Here is a 19,977-nt window from a genome sequence, read left to right on the forward strand (position 1 = left end):
GTGGCTTCATCGCTCGGGCTGGGCATCGGCGTGGGCGTAGGCGCGGTGGTCGAAGGCATCTGGTTCAAGTTGAGGCCGTGCTCCGCCAAGTACCACACACCTTGACCTGCTCGTCCATCATCCGCATGTCCGCCCCCATCAAGAACGCCAGGTCAATGTTCCCCTTCTTCGCGACGACGTTGGTCCGGAGTAGGTCGAGCTTGACGACGCTGGTCGTCATCAACGCCGACCACCGTGATACATCTCCAATGTATCTATAATTTATGAAGTATTCATGCCATGTTTACAATAATTTTATATGGTTTTGGTATGATTTGCATGGAACTAACCCGAACTGACGTTGTTTTCAGCAGAACTACCGTGGTGTTGTTTTTTGTGCAGAAATGAAAGTTCTTCAAATGAGCTGAAACTTTTGACGATTTTTTGGAAAAAAAGAGACCCCGAAGCTTCGTGGAAGGGCCAAAAGAGCCACGAGGAAGGCACAACCCACCAGGACGCGCCTGGTGGGCCAGGCTTGCCCTGGTGGGTTGTGCTCACCTCGAGGCCCATCTTCGCGTGAAACCAACGCCAAAAAATCCTATAAATAGAGAAACCATCGGAAATAAACCTAGATCAGAAGTTTCGCCGCCGCAAGGCTCTGTAGCCACCGAAAACCAATCTAGACCCCCGTTCTAGCACCCTACCGGAGGGAGCAATCATCTCCGGTGGCCATCTTCATCATCCCGGCGGCCACCATGATGAGGAGGGAGTAGTCCACCCTCGGGGCTGAGGGTTTATACCAGTAGCTATCTGTTTAATCTCTCTCTCTCTTTCTCATGTTCTTGAGATGTCACGATCTTGATGTATCGCGGGCTTTGTTCATATAGTCGGATCATATGGTGTTTTCCCCTCTCTATCTTCTTGTGATGAATTGAGTTTTTCCCTTTGAGATTTCGTTGTTATCGGATTGAACACTTTTATGGATTTGAGAGCACTTGATATATGTTATCGGATTGAATACTTTTATGGATTTGAGAGCACTTGATATATGTCTTGCATATGAATACTCGTGGGACAATGGGGTATCATATTGATTCACTTGATATGTGTTTTGGCACTCAACTTGCGGATTCCCATGGTGACATTGGGGTAATCTATACATAAGTGTTGATGCACATTCTCGTCTTTTGTTTCTCTGGCAGAAATCTTGGGGCACTCTTTGAGGTTTGTTGTGTTGGATTTAGTATTATGAATCTAAAATTATTTGGTGTTATTTTAGTACGAACTCTTGGATAGATCGATCGAAAAGAATAGCTTCGAGGTGGTTTCGTACCCTACAAACGATTTCTTCTTATGTTCTTCGCTAGATAGGAACTTTGGAGTGATTCTTCTGTTGGAAATATGCCCTAGAGGCAATAATAAAATGGTTATTATTATATTTCCTTGTTCATGATAATTTTCTATTGTTCATGCTATAATTGTGTTATCCGGAAATCATAATACATGTGTGAATACATAGACCACAACATGTCCCTAGTGAGCCTCTAGTTGACTAGCTCATTGATCAATAGATGGTTACGGTTTCCTGACCATGGACATTGGATGTCATTGATAACGGGATCACATCATTAGGAGAATGATGTGATGGACAAGACCCAATCCTAAGCATAGCACAAGATCGTGTAGTTCGTCTGCTAGAGCTTTTCTAAGTGTCAAGTATCATTTCCTTAGACCATGAGATTGTGCAACCCCCGGATACCGTAGGAGTGCTTTGGGTGTACCAAACATCACAACGTAACTGGGTGGCTATAAAGGTACACTACAGGTATCTCCGAAAGTGTCTGTTGGGTTAGCATGAATCGAGACTGGGATTTGTCACTCCGTATGACGGAGAGGTATCTCTGGGCCCACTCGGTAATGCATCATCATAATGAGCTCAGTGTGACTAAGTAGTTGGTCATGGGATCATGTATTACGGAACGAGTAAATTGACTTGCCGGTAACGAGATTGAACGAGGTATTGGGATACCGACGATCGGATCTCGGGCAAGTAACGTACCGATTGATAAAGGGAATTGTATACGGGATTGCTTGAATCCTCGACATCGTGGTTCATCCGATGAGATCATCGTGGAACATGTGGGAGTCAACATGGGTATCCAGATCCCGCTGTTGGTTATTGGCCGGAGAGTTGTCTCGGTCATGTCTGCATGGTTCCCGAACCCGTAGGGTCTACACACTTAAGGTTCAATGACGCTAGGGTTATTAGGAAGACTTGTATGTGATTACCGAATGTTGTTCGGAGTCCCGAATGAGATCCCGGACGTCACGAGGAGTTACGGAATGGTCCGGAGGTGAAGATTTATATGTAGGAAGTTGTCATACGGTCACCGGAAAGGTTCGGGGGCATACCGGTATTGTACCGGGGCCACCGGAGGGATTCCAGGGGTCCACCGGGAGGGGCCACCTCTTTCGGAGGGCCTAATGGGCCGTAGAGGAAAGGGAACCAGCCCTACATGGGCTAGGCGCATCCCCCCCATGGGCCCATGCGCCTAGGGTTGGGGGGGGAACCCTAAAGGGGGCGTCCCCCTTGCTTGGGGGGCAAGCCCCCTCCCCTTGGCCGCCGCCCCCCTCTAGATCTCATCTAGAGGGGGCCGGCCCCCTTCCTCCTTCCCCTATAAATAGAGGGGCAAGGGGAGGGCTGCACACGACATCCAAGGCGCAGCCCCTCCCCTCCCCAACACCTCTCCTCCTCCGCAAGAGCTTGGCGAAGCCCTGCCGGAGTACTGCAGCTCGACCACCACCACGCCGTCGTGCTGCTGTTGGAGCCCTCTTCCTCAACCTCTCCATCCTCCTTGCTGGATCAAGGCACGGGAGATGTCCTCGCTCTGTACGCGTGTTGAACGCGAAGGTGCCATCCGTTCGGCGCTAGGATCTTCGGTGATTTGGATCACGACGAGTACGACTCCATCAACCCCGTTCTCTTGAACGCTTCCGCTCGTGATCTACAAGGGTATGTAGATGCACTCCTCTTCCCCTCGTTGCTAGATGACTCCATAGATTGATCTTGGTGATGCGTAGAAAATTTTAAATTTCTTCTACGATCCCCAACAGTGGCATCATGATCTAGGTCTATGCGTAGTTTCTATGCACGAGTAGAACACAAGTTGTTGTGGGCATCGATTTTGTCAATTTACTTGCTGTTACTAGTCTTATCTTGATTCGGCGGCATCGTGGGATGAAGCGGCCCGGACCGACCTTACACGTACGCTTACGTGAGACTGGTTCCACCGACTGACATGCACTAGTTGCATAAGGTGGCTAGCGGGTGTCTGTCTCTCCCACTTTAGTCGGATAGGATTCGATGAAAGGGTCCTTATGAAGGGTAAATAGAAATTGGCATATCACGTTGTGGTTTTGGCGTAGGTAAGAAACGTTCTTGCTAGAAACCTATAGCAGCCACGTAAAAACTTGCAACAACAATTAGAGGACGTCTAACTTGTTTTTGCAGCATATGCCGTGTGATGTGATATGGCCAAAAGGATGTGATGAATGATATATGTGATGTATGAGATTGATCATGTTCTTGTAATAGGAATCACGACTTGCATGTCGATGAGTATGACAACCGGCAGGAGCCATAGGAGTTGTCTTAATTTATTTATGACCTGCGTGTCAACTTATATGTCATGTAATTACTTTACTTTATCGCTAACCGTTAGCCATAGTAGTAGAAATGATAGTTGACGAGACAACTCCATGAAGACACGATGATGGAGATCATGGTGTCATGTCGGTGACGACGATGATCATGGCGCCCCGAAGATGGAGATCAAAAGGAGCAAAATGATATTGGCCATATCATGTCACTATTTGATTGCATGTGATGTTTATCATGTTTTACATCTTATTTGCTTAGAACGACGGTAGCATAAATAAGATGATCCCTCACAATAATTTCAAGAAAGTGTTCCCCCTAACTGTGCACCGTTGCTAAGGTCCATTGTTCTGAAGCACCACGTGATGATCGGGTGTGATAGGTTCTAACGTTCGCATACAATGGGTGTAAGCCAGATTTACACACGCAAAACACTTAGGTTGACTTGACGGGCCTAGCATGTACAGACATGGCCTCGGAACACGGAAGACCGAAAGGTCGAACATGAGTCGTATAGAAGATACGATCAACATGAAGATGTTCACCGATGATGACTAGTCCGTCTCACGTGATGATCGGACACGGCCTAGTTGAATCGGATCATGTATCACTTAGATGACTAGAGGGATGTCTATCTGAGTGGGAGTTCATTGAATAATTTGATTAGATGAACTTAATTATCATGAACTTAGTCTAAAATCTTTACAATATGTCTTGTAGATCAAATGGCCCACGCTAATGTTGTCCGCAACTTCAACGCGTTCTTAGAGAAAACCAAGCTGAAAGACGATGGTAGCAACTATACGGATTGGGTCTGGAACTTGAGGATCATCCTCATAGCTGCCAAGAAAGCATATGTCCTTGAAGCACCGCTAGATGAAGCACCACCCCCAGCAAACCGAGACGTTATGAACGCTTGGCAGTCCTGTGCTGATGATTACTCCCTGGTTCAGTGCGGCATGCTTTACAGCTTAGAACCGGGGCTCCAGAAGCGTTTTGAGCAACACGGAGCATATGAGATGTTCCAAGAGCTGAAAATGGTTTTCCAAGCTCATGCCCGGGTCGAGAGATATGAAGTCTCCGACAAGTTCTACAGTTGTAAGATGGAGGAGAATAGTTCCGTCAGCGAGCACATACTCAAAATGTCTGGGTTGCACAACCGCTTGTCTCAGCTGGGAGTTAATCTCCCGGATGATGCGGTCATTGACAGAATCCTTCAGTCGCTCCCACCTAGCTACAAGAGCTTTGTGATGAACTTCAATATGCAGGGGATGGAAAAGACCATTCCTGAGGTATATTCAATGCTGAAATCAGCGGAGGTGGAAATCAAAAAGGAACATCAAGTGTTGATGGTGAATAAAATGTTGGGGAACGTAGTAATTTCAAAAAATTCCTACGCACACGCAAGATCATGATGATGCATAGCAACGAGAGGGGATAGTGTTGTCTACGTACCCTCGTAGACCGTTCGCGGAAGCGTTATATCAACGCGGTTGATGTAGTCGTACGTCTTCACGTCCGACCGATCCAAGTACCGAAAGCACGGCACCTCCGAGTTCTGCACACGTTCGGCTCGGTGACGTCCTCGCCTTCTCGATCCAGCAAGAGGGGCGAAGTAGTAGATGAGTTCCGGCAGCACGACGGCGTGGTGACGGAGTTGGTGAAGAACAATCTCCGCAGGGCTTCGCCTAAGCACTACGAAAACTATGACGGAGGATAAACTAGAGGGGACGGGGTTGCCGGCACACGGCTTGGTGTTTCTTGATGTGTCTTTGGTGCTAGCCCTGCCCCTCTATTTATATGTTGAGCCCTGGGGTCGAAACTTGGAGTAAAAGCCTCCACAAAGTCGGTTTCACCCGAAAGGCAAGAGTCCTTCTCGGACTCCAGGGCCAGACGCCAGGGTTCCCGGCGTCTGGCCCCAGACGCCAGGGACCCTGGCGTCTGGCCCCTGGACTCCACAAAACTTCCTTTTGCGCTTTCCAAAAACCTTGTGGGCTTTCCCCTTTGGCCCAAATAAAGTGTTCTCGTACCCAAACATTTCGGGAAACATCCGGAACCCCTTCCGGTGATTTCCGGAACCCTTCCGGTGACCAAACACTATTATCCCATATATCAAACTTTATCTCCGGACCATTCCGGAGTTCCTCGTCATGTCCGTGATCTCATCCCGGACTCCGAACAACATTCGGTCACCAACATACATAACTCACATAGTACTATATCGTCAACGAACATTAAGCGTGCGGACCCTACGGGTTCGAGAAGTATGTAGACATGATCAAGACACCTCTCTGGTCAATAACCAATAGCGGGACCTGGATGCCCATATTGGCTCCTACATTTTCTACGAAGATCTTTATCGGTCAGACCGCATTACAACATACGTTGTTCCCTTTGTCATCGGTATGTTACTTGCCCGAGATTCGATCGTCGGTACCTCAATACCTAGTTCAATCTCGTTACCGACAAGTCTCTTTACTCGTTCCGTAATACATCATCTCGCAACTAACTCATTAGTTGCAATGCTTGCAAGGCTTATGTGATGTGCATTACCGAGAGGGCCCAGAGATACCTCTCCGACAATCGGAGTGACAAATCCTAATCTCGAAATATGCCAACCCAACATGTACCTTTGGAGACACCTGTAGAGCTCCTTTATAATCACCCAGTTACGTTGTGACGTTTGGTAGCACACAAAGTGTTCCTCCGGTAAACGGGAGTTGCATAATCTCATAGTCATAGGAACATGTATAAGTCATGAAGAAAGCAATAGCAACATACTAAACGATCGAGTGCTAAGCTAACGGAATGGGTCAAGTCAATCACATAATTCTCCTAATGATGTGATCCCGTTAATCAAATAACAACTCTTTGTCTATGGTTAGGAAACATAACCATCTTTGATTAACGAGCTAGTCAAGTAGAGGCATACTAGTGACACTCTGTTTGTCTATGTATTCACACATGTATTATGTTTCCGGTTAATAAATTCTAGCATGAATAATAAACATTTATCATGAAATAAGGAAATAAATAGTAACTTTATTATTGCCTCTAGGGCATATTTCCTTCAGTCTCCCACTTGCACTAGAGTCAATAATCTAGTTCACATTGCCATGTGATTTAACACCAATAGTTCACATCATCATGTGATTAACACCCATAGTTCACATCATTATGTGACCAACACTCAAAGGTTTTACTAGAGTTAATAATCTAGTTCACATCTCTATGTGATTAACACCCAAAGAGTACTAAGGTGTGATCATGTTTTGCTTGTGAGAGAAGTTTAGTCAACGGGTCTACCACATTCAGATCCGTATGTATTTTGCAAATTTCTATGTCAACAATGCTCTGCATGGAGCTACTCTAGCTAATTGCTCCCACTTTCAATATGTATCCAGATTGAGACTTAGAGTCATCTGGATCAGTGTCAAAACTTGCATCGACGTAATCCTTTACGACGAACCTTTTGTCACCTCCATAATCGAGAAACATATACTTATTCCACTAAGGATAATTTTGACCAATGTCCAGTGATCTACTCCTAGATCACTATTGTACTCCCTTGCCAAACTCAAGGCAGGGTATACAATAGGTCTGGTACACAGCATGTCATACTTTATAGAACCTATGGATGAGGCATAGGGAATGACTTTCATTCTCTCTCTATCTTCTGCCGTGGTCGGGTTTCGAGTATTACTCAACTTCACACCTTGTAACACAGGAAAGAACTCCTTCTTTGACTTTTCCATTTTGAACTACTTCAAAATCTTGTCAAGGTATGTACTTATTGAAAAAATTATCAAGCGTCTTGATCTATCTCTATAGATCTTGATGCTCAATATGTAAGCAGCTTCACCGAGGTCTTTCTTTGAAAAAACTCCTTTCAAACATTCCTTTATGCTTTGCAGAATAATTCTACATCATCTCTGATCAACAATATGTCATACATATACTTATCAGAAATGTTGTAGTGCTCCCACTCACTTTCTTGTAAACACAGGCTTTACCGCAAGTCTGTAAAAAACTATATGCTTTGATCAACTTATCAAAGCGTATATTCCAACTCTGAGAGGCTTGCACCAGTCCATAGATGGATCGCTGGAGCTTGCCTATTTTGTTAGTACCTTTAGGATTGACAAAACCTTCTGGTTGCATCATATACAACTCTTCTTTAATAAATCCATTAATGAATGCAGTTTTGTTTATCCATTTGTCAGATTTCATAAAATGCGGCAATTGCTAACATGATTCGGACAGACTTAAGCATAGATACGAGTGAGAAACTCTCATCGTAGTCAACACCTTGAACTTTTCGAAAACCTTTTTGCGACAATTCTAGCTTTGTAGATAGTAACACTACTATTAGCGTCCGTCTCCCTCTTGAAGATCCATTTATTCTCAATTGCTTGCCGATCTTTGGGCAAGTCAAGCAAAGTCCACACTTTGTTCTCATACATGGATCCCATCTCAGATTTCATGGCCTCAAGCCATTTCGCGGAATCTGGGCTCATCATCGCTTCCTCATAGTTCGTAGGCTCGTCATGGTAAGGTAACATGACCTCCAGAATAGGATTACCGTACCACTCTGGTGCAGATCTCACTCTGGTTTACCTACGAGGTTCGGTAGTAACTTGATCTGAAGTTACATGATCATCATCATTAGCTTCTTCACTAATCGGTGTAGTAGTCACAGGAACAGATTTCTGTGATGAACTACTTTCCAATAAGGGAGCAGGTACAGTTACCTCATCAAGTTCTACTTCCTCCCACTCACTTCTTTCGAGAAAAAACTCTGGGCAATGAATAACTTGCCTTCGGATCTGTGATAGAAGGTGTACCCAACATTTTCTTTTGGGTATCCTATGAATACGCACTTCTTCGATTTGGGTTAGAGCTTATCAGGTTGAAACTTTTTCACATAAGCATTGCAACCTCAAACTTTAAGAAACGACAGCTTAGGTTTCTTACCAAACCATAGTTCATACAGTGTCGTCTCAACGGATTTAGATGGTGCCCTATTTAACGTGAATGTAGCTATCTCTAATGCATAACCCCAAAACGATAGTGCTAAATCTGTAAGAGACATCATAGATCGCACCATATCAAGTAAAGTACGATTACGACGTTCGGACAAACCATTACACTGTGGTGTTCCAGGTGGCGTGAGTAGTGAAACTATTTCACATTGTTTTAACTGAAGGCCAAACTCGTAACTCAAATATTTTACTTCTGCGATCATATCGTAGAAACTTTTATTTTTGTTACGATGATTCTCCACTTCACTCTAAAATTATTTAAACTTTTCAAATGTTTCAGACTTGTGTTTCATCAAGTAGATATACCCATATCTGCTCAAATCATCTGTGAAGGTCAGAAAATAATGATACCCGCCGCGAGCCTTAACACTCATCGGATCGCATACATCAGTATGTATTTCCAATAAGTCAGTTGCTCGCTCCATTGTTCCGGAGAATGGAGTCTTAGTCATCTTGCCCATGAGGCATGGTTCGCAAGTATCAAGTGATTCCAAAATCCCATCAGCATGGAGTTTCTTCATGCGCTTTACACCAATATGACCTAAACGGCAGTGCCACAAATAAGTTGCACTATCATTATTAACTTTACATCTTTTGGTTTCAATATTATGAATATGTGTGTCACTACGATCGAGATCCAACGAACCATTTTCATTGGGTGTGTAACCATATAAGGTTTTATTCATGTAAACAGAACAACAATTTATTCTCTTACTTAAATGAATAACCGTATTGCAATAAACATGATCAAATCATATTCATGCTCAACGCAAACACCAAATAACACTTATTTAGGTTCAACACTAATCCCGAAAGTATAGGGAGTGTGCGATGATGATCATATCAATCTTGGAACCACTTCCAACACACATCGTCACTTCACCCTTAACTAGTTTCTGTTCATTCTGCAACTCCCGTTTCGAGTTACTACTCTTAGCAACTGAACCAGTATCAAATACCGAGGGGTTGCTATGAACACTAGTAAAATACACATCAATAATCTGTATATCAAATATACCTTTGTTCACTTTGCCATCCTTCTTATCCGCCAAATACTTGGGGTAGTTTCTGCTTCCAGTGACCAGTTCCTTTGCAGTAGAAGCACTTAGTCTCAGGCTTAGGTCCAGACTTGGGCTTCTTCACTTGAGCAGCAACTCGCTTGCCATTCTTCTTGAAGTTCCCTTTCTTCCCTTTGCCCTTTTCTTGAAACTAGTGGTCTTGTCAACCATCAACACTTGATATTTTTCTTGATTTCTACCCTCGTCGATTTTAGCATTACGAAGAGCTTGGGAATCGTTTCCGTTATCCCTTGCATATCATAGTTCATCACGAAGTTCTACTAACTTGGTGATGGTGACTAGAGAATTCTGTCAATCACTATTTTATCTAGAAGATTAACTCCCACTTGATTCAAGTGATTGTAGTACCCAGACAATCTGAGCACATGCTCACTAGTTGAGCGATTCTCCTCCATCTTTTAGCTATAGAACTTGTTGGAGACTTCATATCTCTCAACTCGGGTATTTGCTTGAAATATTAACTTCAACTCCTGGAACATCTCATATGGTCCATGACGTTCAAAACGTCTTTGAAGTCCCGATTCTAAGTCATTAAGCATGGTGTACTAAACTATCAAGTAGTCATCATATTGAGCTAGCCAAACGTTCATAACGTCTGCATCTGCTCCTGCAATAGGTCTGTCACCTAGCGGTGCATCAAGGACATAATTCTTCTGTGCAGCAATGAGGATAAACCTCAGATCACGGATCCAATCCGCATCATTGCTACTAACATTTTTCAACACAATTTTCTCTAGGAACATATCAACACAGGGAAGCAACAACGCGAGCTATTGATCTACAACATAATTTGCAAAATACTACCAGGACTAAGTTCATGATAAATTTAAGTTCAATTAATCATATTACTTAAGAACTCCCACTTAGAAAGATATCCCTCTAATCCTCTAAGTGATCACGTGATCCAAATCAACTAAACCATGTCCGATCATCACGTGAGATGGAGTAGTATCAATGGTGAACATCAATATGTTGATCATATCTACTATATGATTCACGCTCGACCTTTCGGTCTCCGTGTTCCGAGGCCATATCTGTTATATGCTAGGCTCATCAAGTTAAACCTGAGTATTCCGCGTGTGCAACTGTTTTGCACCCGTTGTATTTGAACGTAGAGCCTATCACACCCGATCATCACGTGGTGTCTCAGCACGAAGAACTTTCACAACGGTGCATACTCAGGGAGAACACTTATACTTTGATAATTTAGTGGGGGGTCATCTTATAATGCTACCGTCAATCAAAGCAAGATAAGATGCATAAAAGATAAACATCACATGCAATCAATATAAGTGATATGATATGGCCATCATCATCTTGTGCTTGTGATCTCCATCTCCGAAGCACCTTCATGATCACCATCGTCACTGGCGTGACACCTTGATCACCATCGTAGCATCGTTGTCGTCTCGCCAATCTTATGCTTCCACGCTATCGCTACCGCTTAGTGATAAAGTAAAGCATTACAGTGCAATTGCATTGCATACAATAAAGCGACAACCATATGGCTCCTGCCAGTTGCCGATAACTCGGTTACAAAACATGATCATCTCATACAATAAAATTTAGCATCATGTCTTGACCATATCACATCACAACATGCCCTGCAAAAACAAGTTATACGTCCTCTACTTTGTTGTTGCAAGTTTTACGTGGCTGCTACGGGCTTAGCAAGAACCGTTCTTACCTACGCATCAAAACCACAACGATAGTTTGTCAAGTTGGTGTTGTTTTAACCTTCGCAAGGATCGGGCATAGCCACACTTGGTTCAACTAAAGTTGGAGAAACTGACACCCGCCAGCCACCTGTGTGCAAAGCACGTCGGTAGAACCAGTCTCGCGTAAGCGTACGCGTAATGTCGGTCCGGGCCGCTTCATCCAACAATACCGCTGAACCAAAGTATGACATGCTGGTAAGCAGTATGACTTATATCGCCCACAACTCACTTGTGTTCTACTCGTGCACAACATCAACGCATAAAAACCTGGCTCGGATGCCACTGCTGGGGAACGTAGTAATTTCAAAAATTTCCTACGCACACGCAAGATCATGATGATACATAGCAACGAGAGGGGAGAGTGTTGTCTACGTACCCTCGTAGACCGTTCGCGGAAGCGTTATATCAACGCGGTTGATGTAGTCGTACGTCTTCACGTCCGACCGATCCAAGTACCGAAAGCACGGCACCTCCGAGTTCTGCACACGTTCGGCTCGGTGACGTCCTCGCCTTCTCGATCCAGCAAGAGGGGCGAAGTAGTAGATGAGTTCCGACAGCACGACGGCGTGGTGACGGAGTTGGTGAAGAACAATCTCCGCAGGGCTTCGCCTAAGCACTACGAAAACTATGACGGAGGATAAACTAGAGGGGACGGGGTTGCCGGCACATGGCTTGGTGTTTCTTGATGTGTCTTTGGTGCTAGCCCTGCCCCTCTATTTATATGTTGAGCCCTGGGGTCGAAACTTGGAGTAAAAGCCTCCACAAAGTCGGTTTCACCCGAAAGGCAAGAGTCCTTCTCGGACTCCAGGGCCAGACGCCAGGGTTCCCGGCGTCTGGACCCAGACGCCAGGGACCCTGGCGTCTGGCCCTTGGACTCCACAAAACTTTCTTTTGCGCTTTCCAAAAACCTTGTGGGCTTTCCCCTTTGGCCCAAATAAAGTGTTCTCGTACCCAAACATTTCGGGAAACATCCGGAACCCCTTTCGGTGATTTCCAGAACCCTTCCGGTGACCAAACACTATTATCCCATATATCAAACTTTATCTCCGGACCATTCCGGAGTTCCTCGTCATGTCCGTGATCTCATCCCGGACTCCGAACAACATTCGGTCACCAACATACATAACTCACATAGTACTATATCGTCAACGAACATTAAGCGTGCGGACCCTACGGGTTCGAGAACTATGTAGACATGACCGAGACACCTCTCTGGTCAATAACCAATAGCGGGACCTGGATGCCCATATTGGCTCCTACATATTCTACGAAGATCTTTATCGGTCAAACCGCATAAAAACATACGTTGTTCCCTTTGTCATTGGTATGTTACTTGCCCGAGATTCGATCGTCGGTATCTCAATACCTAGTTCAATCTCGTTACCGGCAAGTCTCTTTACTCGTTCCGTAATACATGATCCCGTGACCAACTACTTAGTCACACTGAGCTCATTATGATGATGCATTACCGAGTGGGCCCAGAGATACCTCTCCGTCATACGGAGTGACAAATCCCAGTCTTGATTCATGCCAACCCAACAGACACTTTCGGAGATACCTGTAGTGTACCTTTATAGCCACCCAGTTACGTTGTGACGTTTGGTACACCCAAAGCCGACACTCATCTTTTCTCTATCTTCTGTCGTGGTCGGGCATTGAGCCGTGCTCAATCTCGTACCTTGGAGCATGACCATAAAACATATCTCTCATATAAACCATTCACCACTAACGTCACAACGTAACTGGGTGGCTATAAAGGTACACTACAGGTATCTCCGAAAGTGTCTGTTGGGTTGGCATGAATCGAGACTGGGATTTGTCACTCCGTATGACGGAGAGGTATCTCTGGGCCCACTCGATAATGCATCATCATAATGAGCTCAGTGTGACTAAGTAGTTGGTCACGGGATCATGTATTACGTAACGAGTAAAGTGACTTGCCGGTAACGAGATTGAACGAGGTATTGGGATACCGACGATCGAATCTTGGGCAAGTAACGTACCGATTGACAAAGGGAATTGTATACGGGATTGCTTGAATCCTCGACATCGTGGTTCATCCGATGAGATCATCGTGGAACATGTGGGAGTCAACATGGGTATCCAGATCCCGCTGTTAGTTATTGGCTGGAGAGTTGTCTCGGTCATGTCTGCATGGTTCCCCAACCCGTAGGGTCTACACACTTAAGGTTCGATGACGCTAGGGTTATTAGGAAGACTTGTATGTGATTACCGAATGTTGTTCGGAGTCCCGTATGAGATCCCGGACGTCACGAGGAGTTCCGGAATGGTCCGGAGGTGAAGATTTATATGTAGGAAGTTGTCATACGATCACCGGAAAGGTTCGGGGGCATATCAGTATTGTACTGGGGCCACCGGAGGGGTTCTGGGGGTCCACCGGGAGGGGCCACCTCTCTCGGAGGGCCTAATGGGCCGTAGAGGAAAGGGAACCAGCCCTACATGGACTGGGCGCATCCCCCCATGGGCCCATGCGCCTAGGGTTGGGGGGGGACCCTAAAGGGGGCGTCCCCCTTGCTTGGGGGGCAAGCCCCCTCCCCTTGGCCGCCCCCCTCTAGATCTCATCTAGAGGGGGCCGCCCCCCTTCCTCCTTCCCCTATAAATATAGGGGCAAGGGAGGGCTGCACACGACATCCAAGGCGCAGCCCCTCCCCTCCCCAACACCTCTCCTCCTCCGCAAGAGCTTGGCGAAGCCCTGCCGGAGTACTGCAGCTCGACCACCACCACGCCGTCGTGCTGCTGTTGGAGCCCTCTTCCTCAACCTCTCCCTCCTCCTTGCTGGATCAAGGCGCGGGAGATGTCCTCGCTCCGTACGCGTGTTGAACGCGGAGGTGCCGTCCGTTCGGCGCTAGGATCTTCGGTGATTTGGATCACGACGAGTACGACTCCATCAACCCCGTTCTCTTGAACGCTTCCGCTCGCGATCTACAAGGGTATGTAGATGCACTCCTCTTCCCCTCGTTGCTAGATGACTCCATAGATTGATCTTGGTGATGCGTAGAAAATTTTAAATTTCTGCTACGATCCCCAACATCTTCATCCCACGTTGAGGGATGGTTACATGATCCAATTATATTAGCATTGTTGAGAGATTGCACTAGCGAAAGTACGGACCCTAGGCCTCATTTTCAAGCATTGCAATACCGTTTTTGTGTCTGTTTACTATTTGCTACCTTGATGTTTTTATTTATTCAGATTATAAAAATATATTTCTACCATCCATATTACACTCTTATCACCATCTCTTCGCCAAACTAGTGCACCTATACAATTTGCCATTGTATTAGGTGTGTTGGGGACACAATAGATTTCTTGTATTTGGTTGCAGGGTTGTTTGAGGGAGACCATCTTCATCCTACGCCTCCCATGGATTGATAAACCTGAGGTCATCCACTTGAGAAAAAATGCCATTGTCCTACAAAACTCTACGCTTGGAGACTCAACACGAGTCTATAAGAATAAAGTTGCGTAGTAGACATCACACCGCGTGTCGGATTTCTCCTCCCTCCTTGCGGCATTTCTCTTGTCGTCGGTGATGCACTGCTCGATCGATGATTGCAGCCGCTTGGCATCCGGTGCCATGCCCATCGCCGTCTTGGCTCTTTTGTTGCCATCAGGGCACCCATCCGCTGCGCCCGGGGCGGGCGTGTCCGGCTTGTAGGTCTCCTTGGCCTTGGCGAGGGTGAGCCGGACATCCCTCCACTTCTCGCATGACTCGATCAGGGAGAACACGTGAAGGAACTTGAACTCTTGGTTGCTGCTATCCTAGCGGTACATGGTGAACATCCGGACCATCTGCGCAGCTGAAGAACAAGTGTCGGCAACGTGCACGGCGAAAGAAGTGTGCCAATGGTTGGACATACCCGACCCTCAACTTTGGCGCCGCTTTTCGGGCGAGCCGCGATCTCCTCGACGATCCCATGCCATTTGTTGCATGATCGCCCAATGGTTCGCCATGGCCTTTTTGCCGCGCTGCATGTGGATGGCGGCGAAGTAGGGGTCGACCAGCTTGCACTCATCGAACGCCGACTTGATCCGTCTCCAGTACGCGTCGACTTTCTGGTTCGCGCCGGTGATCGGGTCGATGTTGACGGTCTTCCATGCTTCGGCGAGGCACTCGTCTTCTTTGGACGCCCACTTGACGTGCGGCTCGCCCGTCCTGACATTCGCCCCCTTGCTTCTTCTTTCCCCCTTTCCTCGCCGGCGCCGGCTCCATCTCCTCCTCCCCCCCTCCTCGGCATCTTCGAGCTCCTCGTCCATGTTAACGGCGGTGTCCATTGTGTCGTCTTGCGTGTGGAACCCGGGGTAGGTGGCTGCGGCGACTGAGCCGCTCGTGATGATCTCGTCCATGTCGGCCTTGGTCGCGTCGGGGTTGCCTAAATGTGGCGCCGAGGCTTGTGAGAAGGGTAGGGCGCCCCGACGCAGAGGCGCCGTCGGCGAGGCTGAGTACGCCGGTGGCGAGTAGTTGTACTGGGCGTGGAGGCCGGCGAATGCGAGCGAGGCAGTGTGCTGGTCGGGGTTCAGCCTGGAGGGTGAGGCACGCGGCGGCGCGCCATGTGGGAACGTGATGTTGGGGTTGAATCGACCATGCGCGTCGCCGTCGGAGTAGCCAGGAGAGGGAGCGTACCCCCAGCGCGGTGGCGGCGGTGAGAAGTTGGCCGGCGATGCAACGCTCTACTGGCTCCCCCACATAGCTTGCGGGCCGTGTCCGCACGGATTCATCATCCTCTCGTGAGATGCCTCTGCCTGCTCCACCGCCACCACCGTCGCGGCCGCGTCCCTGGCCTTCTTGGTGTTGAGCCTGTTCCGCCGGTCGGTGGTGATAGCCTCCCGACGCCAAACCTCCGCCCTCCACTCGTCGTTGGACACGCCCGGTGTTTTGCCTGCGGTGCCCTCGGCTTCCTCTGTTTTCGGCTGGGTGGAATCGACAGTGGCAGTGGAGCGAGGGTCCGAATACTTTTTTGGCGGCATGGCGGCCGGATGGCGGGGAGAGGGAGGAGAATGGCGGGGTAGAAGGGGGGAAGCAATGAGGAAATGGAGGGAGGGGGGACTGCGGGAAAAGGCCTGTCTGTCGCCGACAGAGCTGGCCCACGCGCCTTTTCGCTTCGGCCGGTGCCCCCAGGCGCCCGGGGGGGGGGGGGCTGGGTTCGTCTCGGGTTCACCGGCTCTTATTTCGGCCCAAACCGGCGATAAACAAGGACCTGCGGGCGCAACTGGGCCGATTTTTCGCTTCCGGCGCTAAAAAAGGCGCCCCCTCCCCCCGATATGCTTGGCACATTACCAATCTCCATCGCATGCAACGGTCTACTATTCCAGCAAAAAAAATATTTCTATAGGTCTTCATCGGTACTTTAATGGCTGGATTTCTCGATGTTAAGCTATGGTGGTGCAATGACAATAAATTTAATTGCGGCTCCGGCAAGAATTTTGAGGCATATATTCATAGGTCATTTGTTTAGGACCATTTTTATGTTTGTGAGTTCAGGTAGCATAATATATCTGTCTGTATCCAATATTCTATTTATCGGCAAAAAAAACACTTATACCGTCAATGACAATAGGAAGAAGAAGAAGAAAAAATTAGAAGGATTGTTTAGCCATACAGACGACCAATCAACTCTCACCTCGCTAGCTACAAAAAGTAAATAAGTATATGGGCAACAAATAGTCAAATTAGTGAGTTTTGCTCATTGCTTTGTATGACTACCGACTGTCAGATTGCGGGACATGGAGTTTTGTCTCCCTGCGCACATGCACCCACGTGAACAGTAAGACAAAGAGACGATGTTTTCAAATACTGCCGCGTTGGCTCAAGCACCGGTCTCCATTGCCATAGCTCTCTCTGAATTCCCCTGGCCCAAAAGTCCAAGTTGTTGAGGGAGAAAAGACTTAAAATGTTCATGATTTTTTTATGAATTTAAAACAGTGTTCACATTTTTTTTTTGAAAAATCTTTGTAAATTTTTAAAAGATCATTTTTATAAAAGCGACTCTAAAAACAAAAGAAAACCAGACAAAAAACTGAGTGAAAACCGAATTAACAAACACAGAAAAAAAAACTCATCTGAAAGCTTCACAAAACCTGTTGAAAGGGATCTTTACATTAAAGAGAGTGTTCAGTGTTGGCTGAGTGCCAAATAGGAAATATGAAAGCTGCTATCGGCGGCTTGAGCTGCTCCCAAGGCCCAAAACAATGGTCACGAATGCACCTCCCTCCAGTACATCCCGAGCTCCCGAGAAAACACATCCCCTCCCGCCGACGCCCCCGCTCCACGCCACGTCAGCGATCCGCGCCACCCCTCCTCCCCCACTCCTAGCCATCCATCTCCATCGGACGGCTCACACCCCGCATCACGCGGATCGCTCCCATCTCCTCCCCGGTAACCTCGCAGCTATAAATCCCCCACGCCCCATCTCCGTCCGTCTCATCTCACCACACCGCCGCAGCAACACACACACAGAGAAGCCAATCTCGCCGGAGAGGGAAGCGTCGACGATGTCGGGCCGTGGCAAGGGAGGGAAGGGGCTCGGCAAGGGCGGCGCCAAGCGCCACCGGAAGGTGCTCCGGGACAACATCCAGGGCATCACCAAGCCGGCGATCCGCCGTCTGGCTCGCAGGGGCGGCGTGAAGCGCATCTCGGGGCTCATCTACGAGGAGACCCGGGGCGTGCTCAAGATCTTCCTCGAGAACGTCATCCGCGACGCCGTCACCTACACCGAGCACGCCCGCCGCAAGACCGTCACCGCCATGGACGTCGTCTACGCCCTCAAGCGACAGGGACGCACCCTCTACGGATTCGGCGGCTAGGCCACGCGAATCGATCCCCCCCACCAACAGATTTGTGCTCGTAGCTAGCTATGGCTGTGTAGTGTTCATGGGCTTGGGTGTAATGGCCGCATCTCGCTGCTGTATGTCCTGGCCTTCACTGTTGTTGCTTGGGTTTAGTCCTGGGATGAAATGGAAATTGAAGTGGTTTACCCTTGAATTCTTCTGCAATCTCTCACTTGCTCATGTCAATTTGTGTTCGTTGTTAGATGTTACTAATTTCCAATTGCTTTCTCGCTCTGTAGTCTGCTGCCTCCCGAAATCAACCGTGTGGGCTTCAGTGTATGGTTGATTCCAACCATCCTTGCATTTTTGTAGTTTGCGTTTTCCCCAAATCCATGGTTGTTAACACATTTCACTTGTGGTTGTGCCAATTGAAGCAAGTTTCATACCTGAGTGTCTTAGATGTGCTGCTGATTTCAGACCTGAGTGTCTGATCTGACCATTTGAACAATCATGGGATGCAGCTGATTTTCGAAAATAGATGTTGACCATCTGATGCTTCTTTTAATAATTGTGATAAGATGCAGCCGATTTCTTTCGCCGAACATAGATTTTTGACTACCTAACCCGACTTTCTGAATCATGATAAGAAGCAGCCAGTTTTTTTTTGCTGAAGATAGATATGAGCTGAGTGCAGATTGAATTCGTCTGCAATCTGTTTCTCTGTCAATGTGCAATAGTCACAATTCCCCATTGTTGTCTTGGCTCGGTAATTCCCTGCCCCCAAATCTAATGGTGCCCTCTTCAGTCTGCCATGGATTCGAACCAAATCAAATACTCACCATATGCTGCTAATTGGGACGCTTGACACCAAAAACTTGCTGACCTGCACATTTGAATTGTGATGATGGCGAGCTGCTGATTTTTTTCCAGCCTTTTGAAAATAGGGAATATTGACCATCTGATGCGTCTTTCTGACTTGTGATAACACGCAGCAGATTTCTTCGGCTGAACATGGATTCTCAATTACTTAACTTAACTATTTAAAACTGAGTCATGATAAAAAGCAGCTGATTTATTCTCCTTTTCTTTATGCGGTACGAAGCAACTGATTTTCTTGTCACAACATACATATGAGCCAAATTCAGATGGAAAAAAAGACATGAACTGGCTCATGGTGTCCGGGTTTGCTTTACAGCTACCCATGTAATCATGTATCCAAGGATTCTTATAATTGCCTTTATGCTGAGGTATCAGCCTGAAATGATCAAAAGTGGTGCACAAACATGTAATTAGGGCATCTCTAACATATCCTCTATCCTCAAAGTGCAAAATGTATCTCTTATCTCATTTTTTTATTTTCTAAAAGATTAACTTTTTTTCTATCTAGCAAATCACTTAAAAGTTAATCAAAAAAACCAAACACAAAATTTTGTACACAAATTTATTTTAAAACTATTTTGAACTAGTTAATTGCATAATTCCACGATGGTACCACCTTAGCATAATACTCCTACATAGCATCATTAAAGAGTCCATGTCTAGGGAAAATTACATTGTACAGTTTAACAATACATTATCCCCAAGGCTCATATTTGTACATGTGGGTCATGGTTACTCAAAGTGGCCCCAAAGACTTACACTTATACTTGTCGGTCTGAATGACTCGATTGATATTTATGGTCAAATCATACTGTACCAAGGAAGAAGTCTGT

The 19,977-nt window shown here is 46.7% G+C and overlaps 1 protein-coding gene across 1 annotated transcript; it reads left to right on the forward strand.

Annotated features, from left to right (window-relative positions):
- Positions 1–17,928: 17,928 nt before the first annotated feature.
- LOC125515869 (histone H4) lies at positions 17,929–18,479 on the forward strand. The gene has a single exon (XM_048681361.2). The coding sequence runs from the start codon at positions 17,990–17,992 to the stop codon at positions 18,299–18,301; it is 312 nt and encodes a 103-aa protein (XP_048537318.1). The 5' UTR covers positions 17,929–17,989; the 3' UTR covers positions 18,302–18,479.
- The last annotated feature ends 1,498 nt before the right edge of the window (positions 18,480–19,977 follow it).

This window comes from Triticum urartu, chromosome 6A (assembly GCF_056163025.1).
Source record: "Triticum urartu cultivar PI428250 chromosome 6A, HENAU_Tu73, whole genome shotgun sequence".
In the NCBI taxonomy this organism is placed as follows: Eukaryota; Viridiplantae; Streptophyta; class Magnoliopsida; order Poales; family Poaceae; genus Triticum; species Triticum urartu.

What these genes read in the sequence shown, in the direction of transcription:
- LOC125515869 (XM_048681361.2), top strand. Translation starts at nt 17,990, where the DNA reads ATGTCGGGCCGTGGCAAGGGAGGGAAGGGGCTCGGCAAGGGCGGCGCC.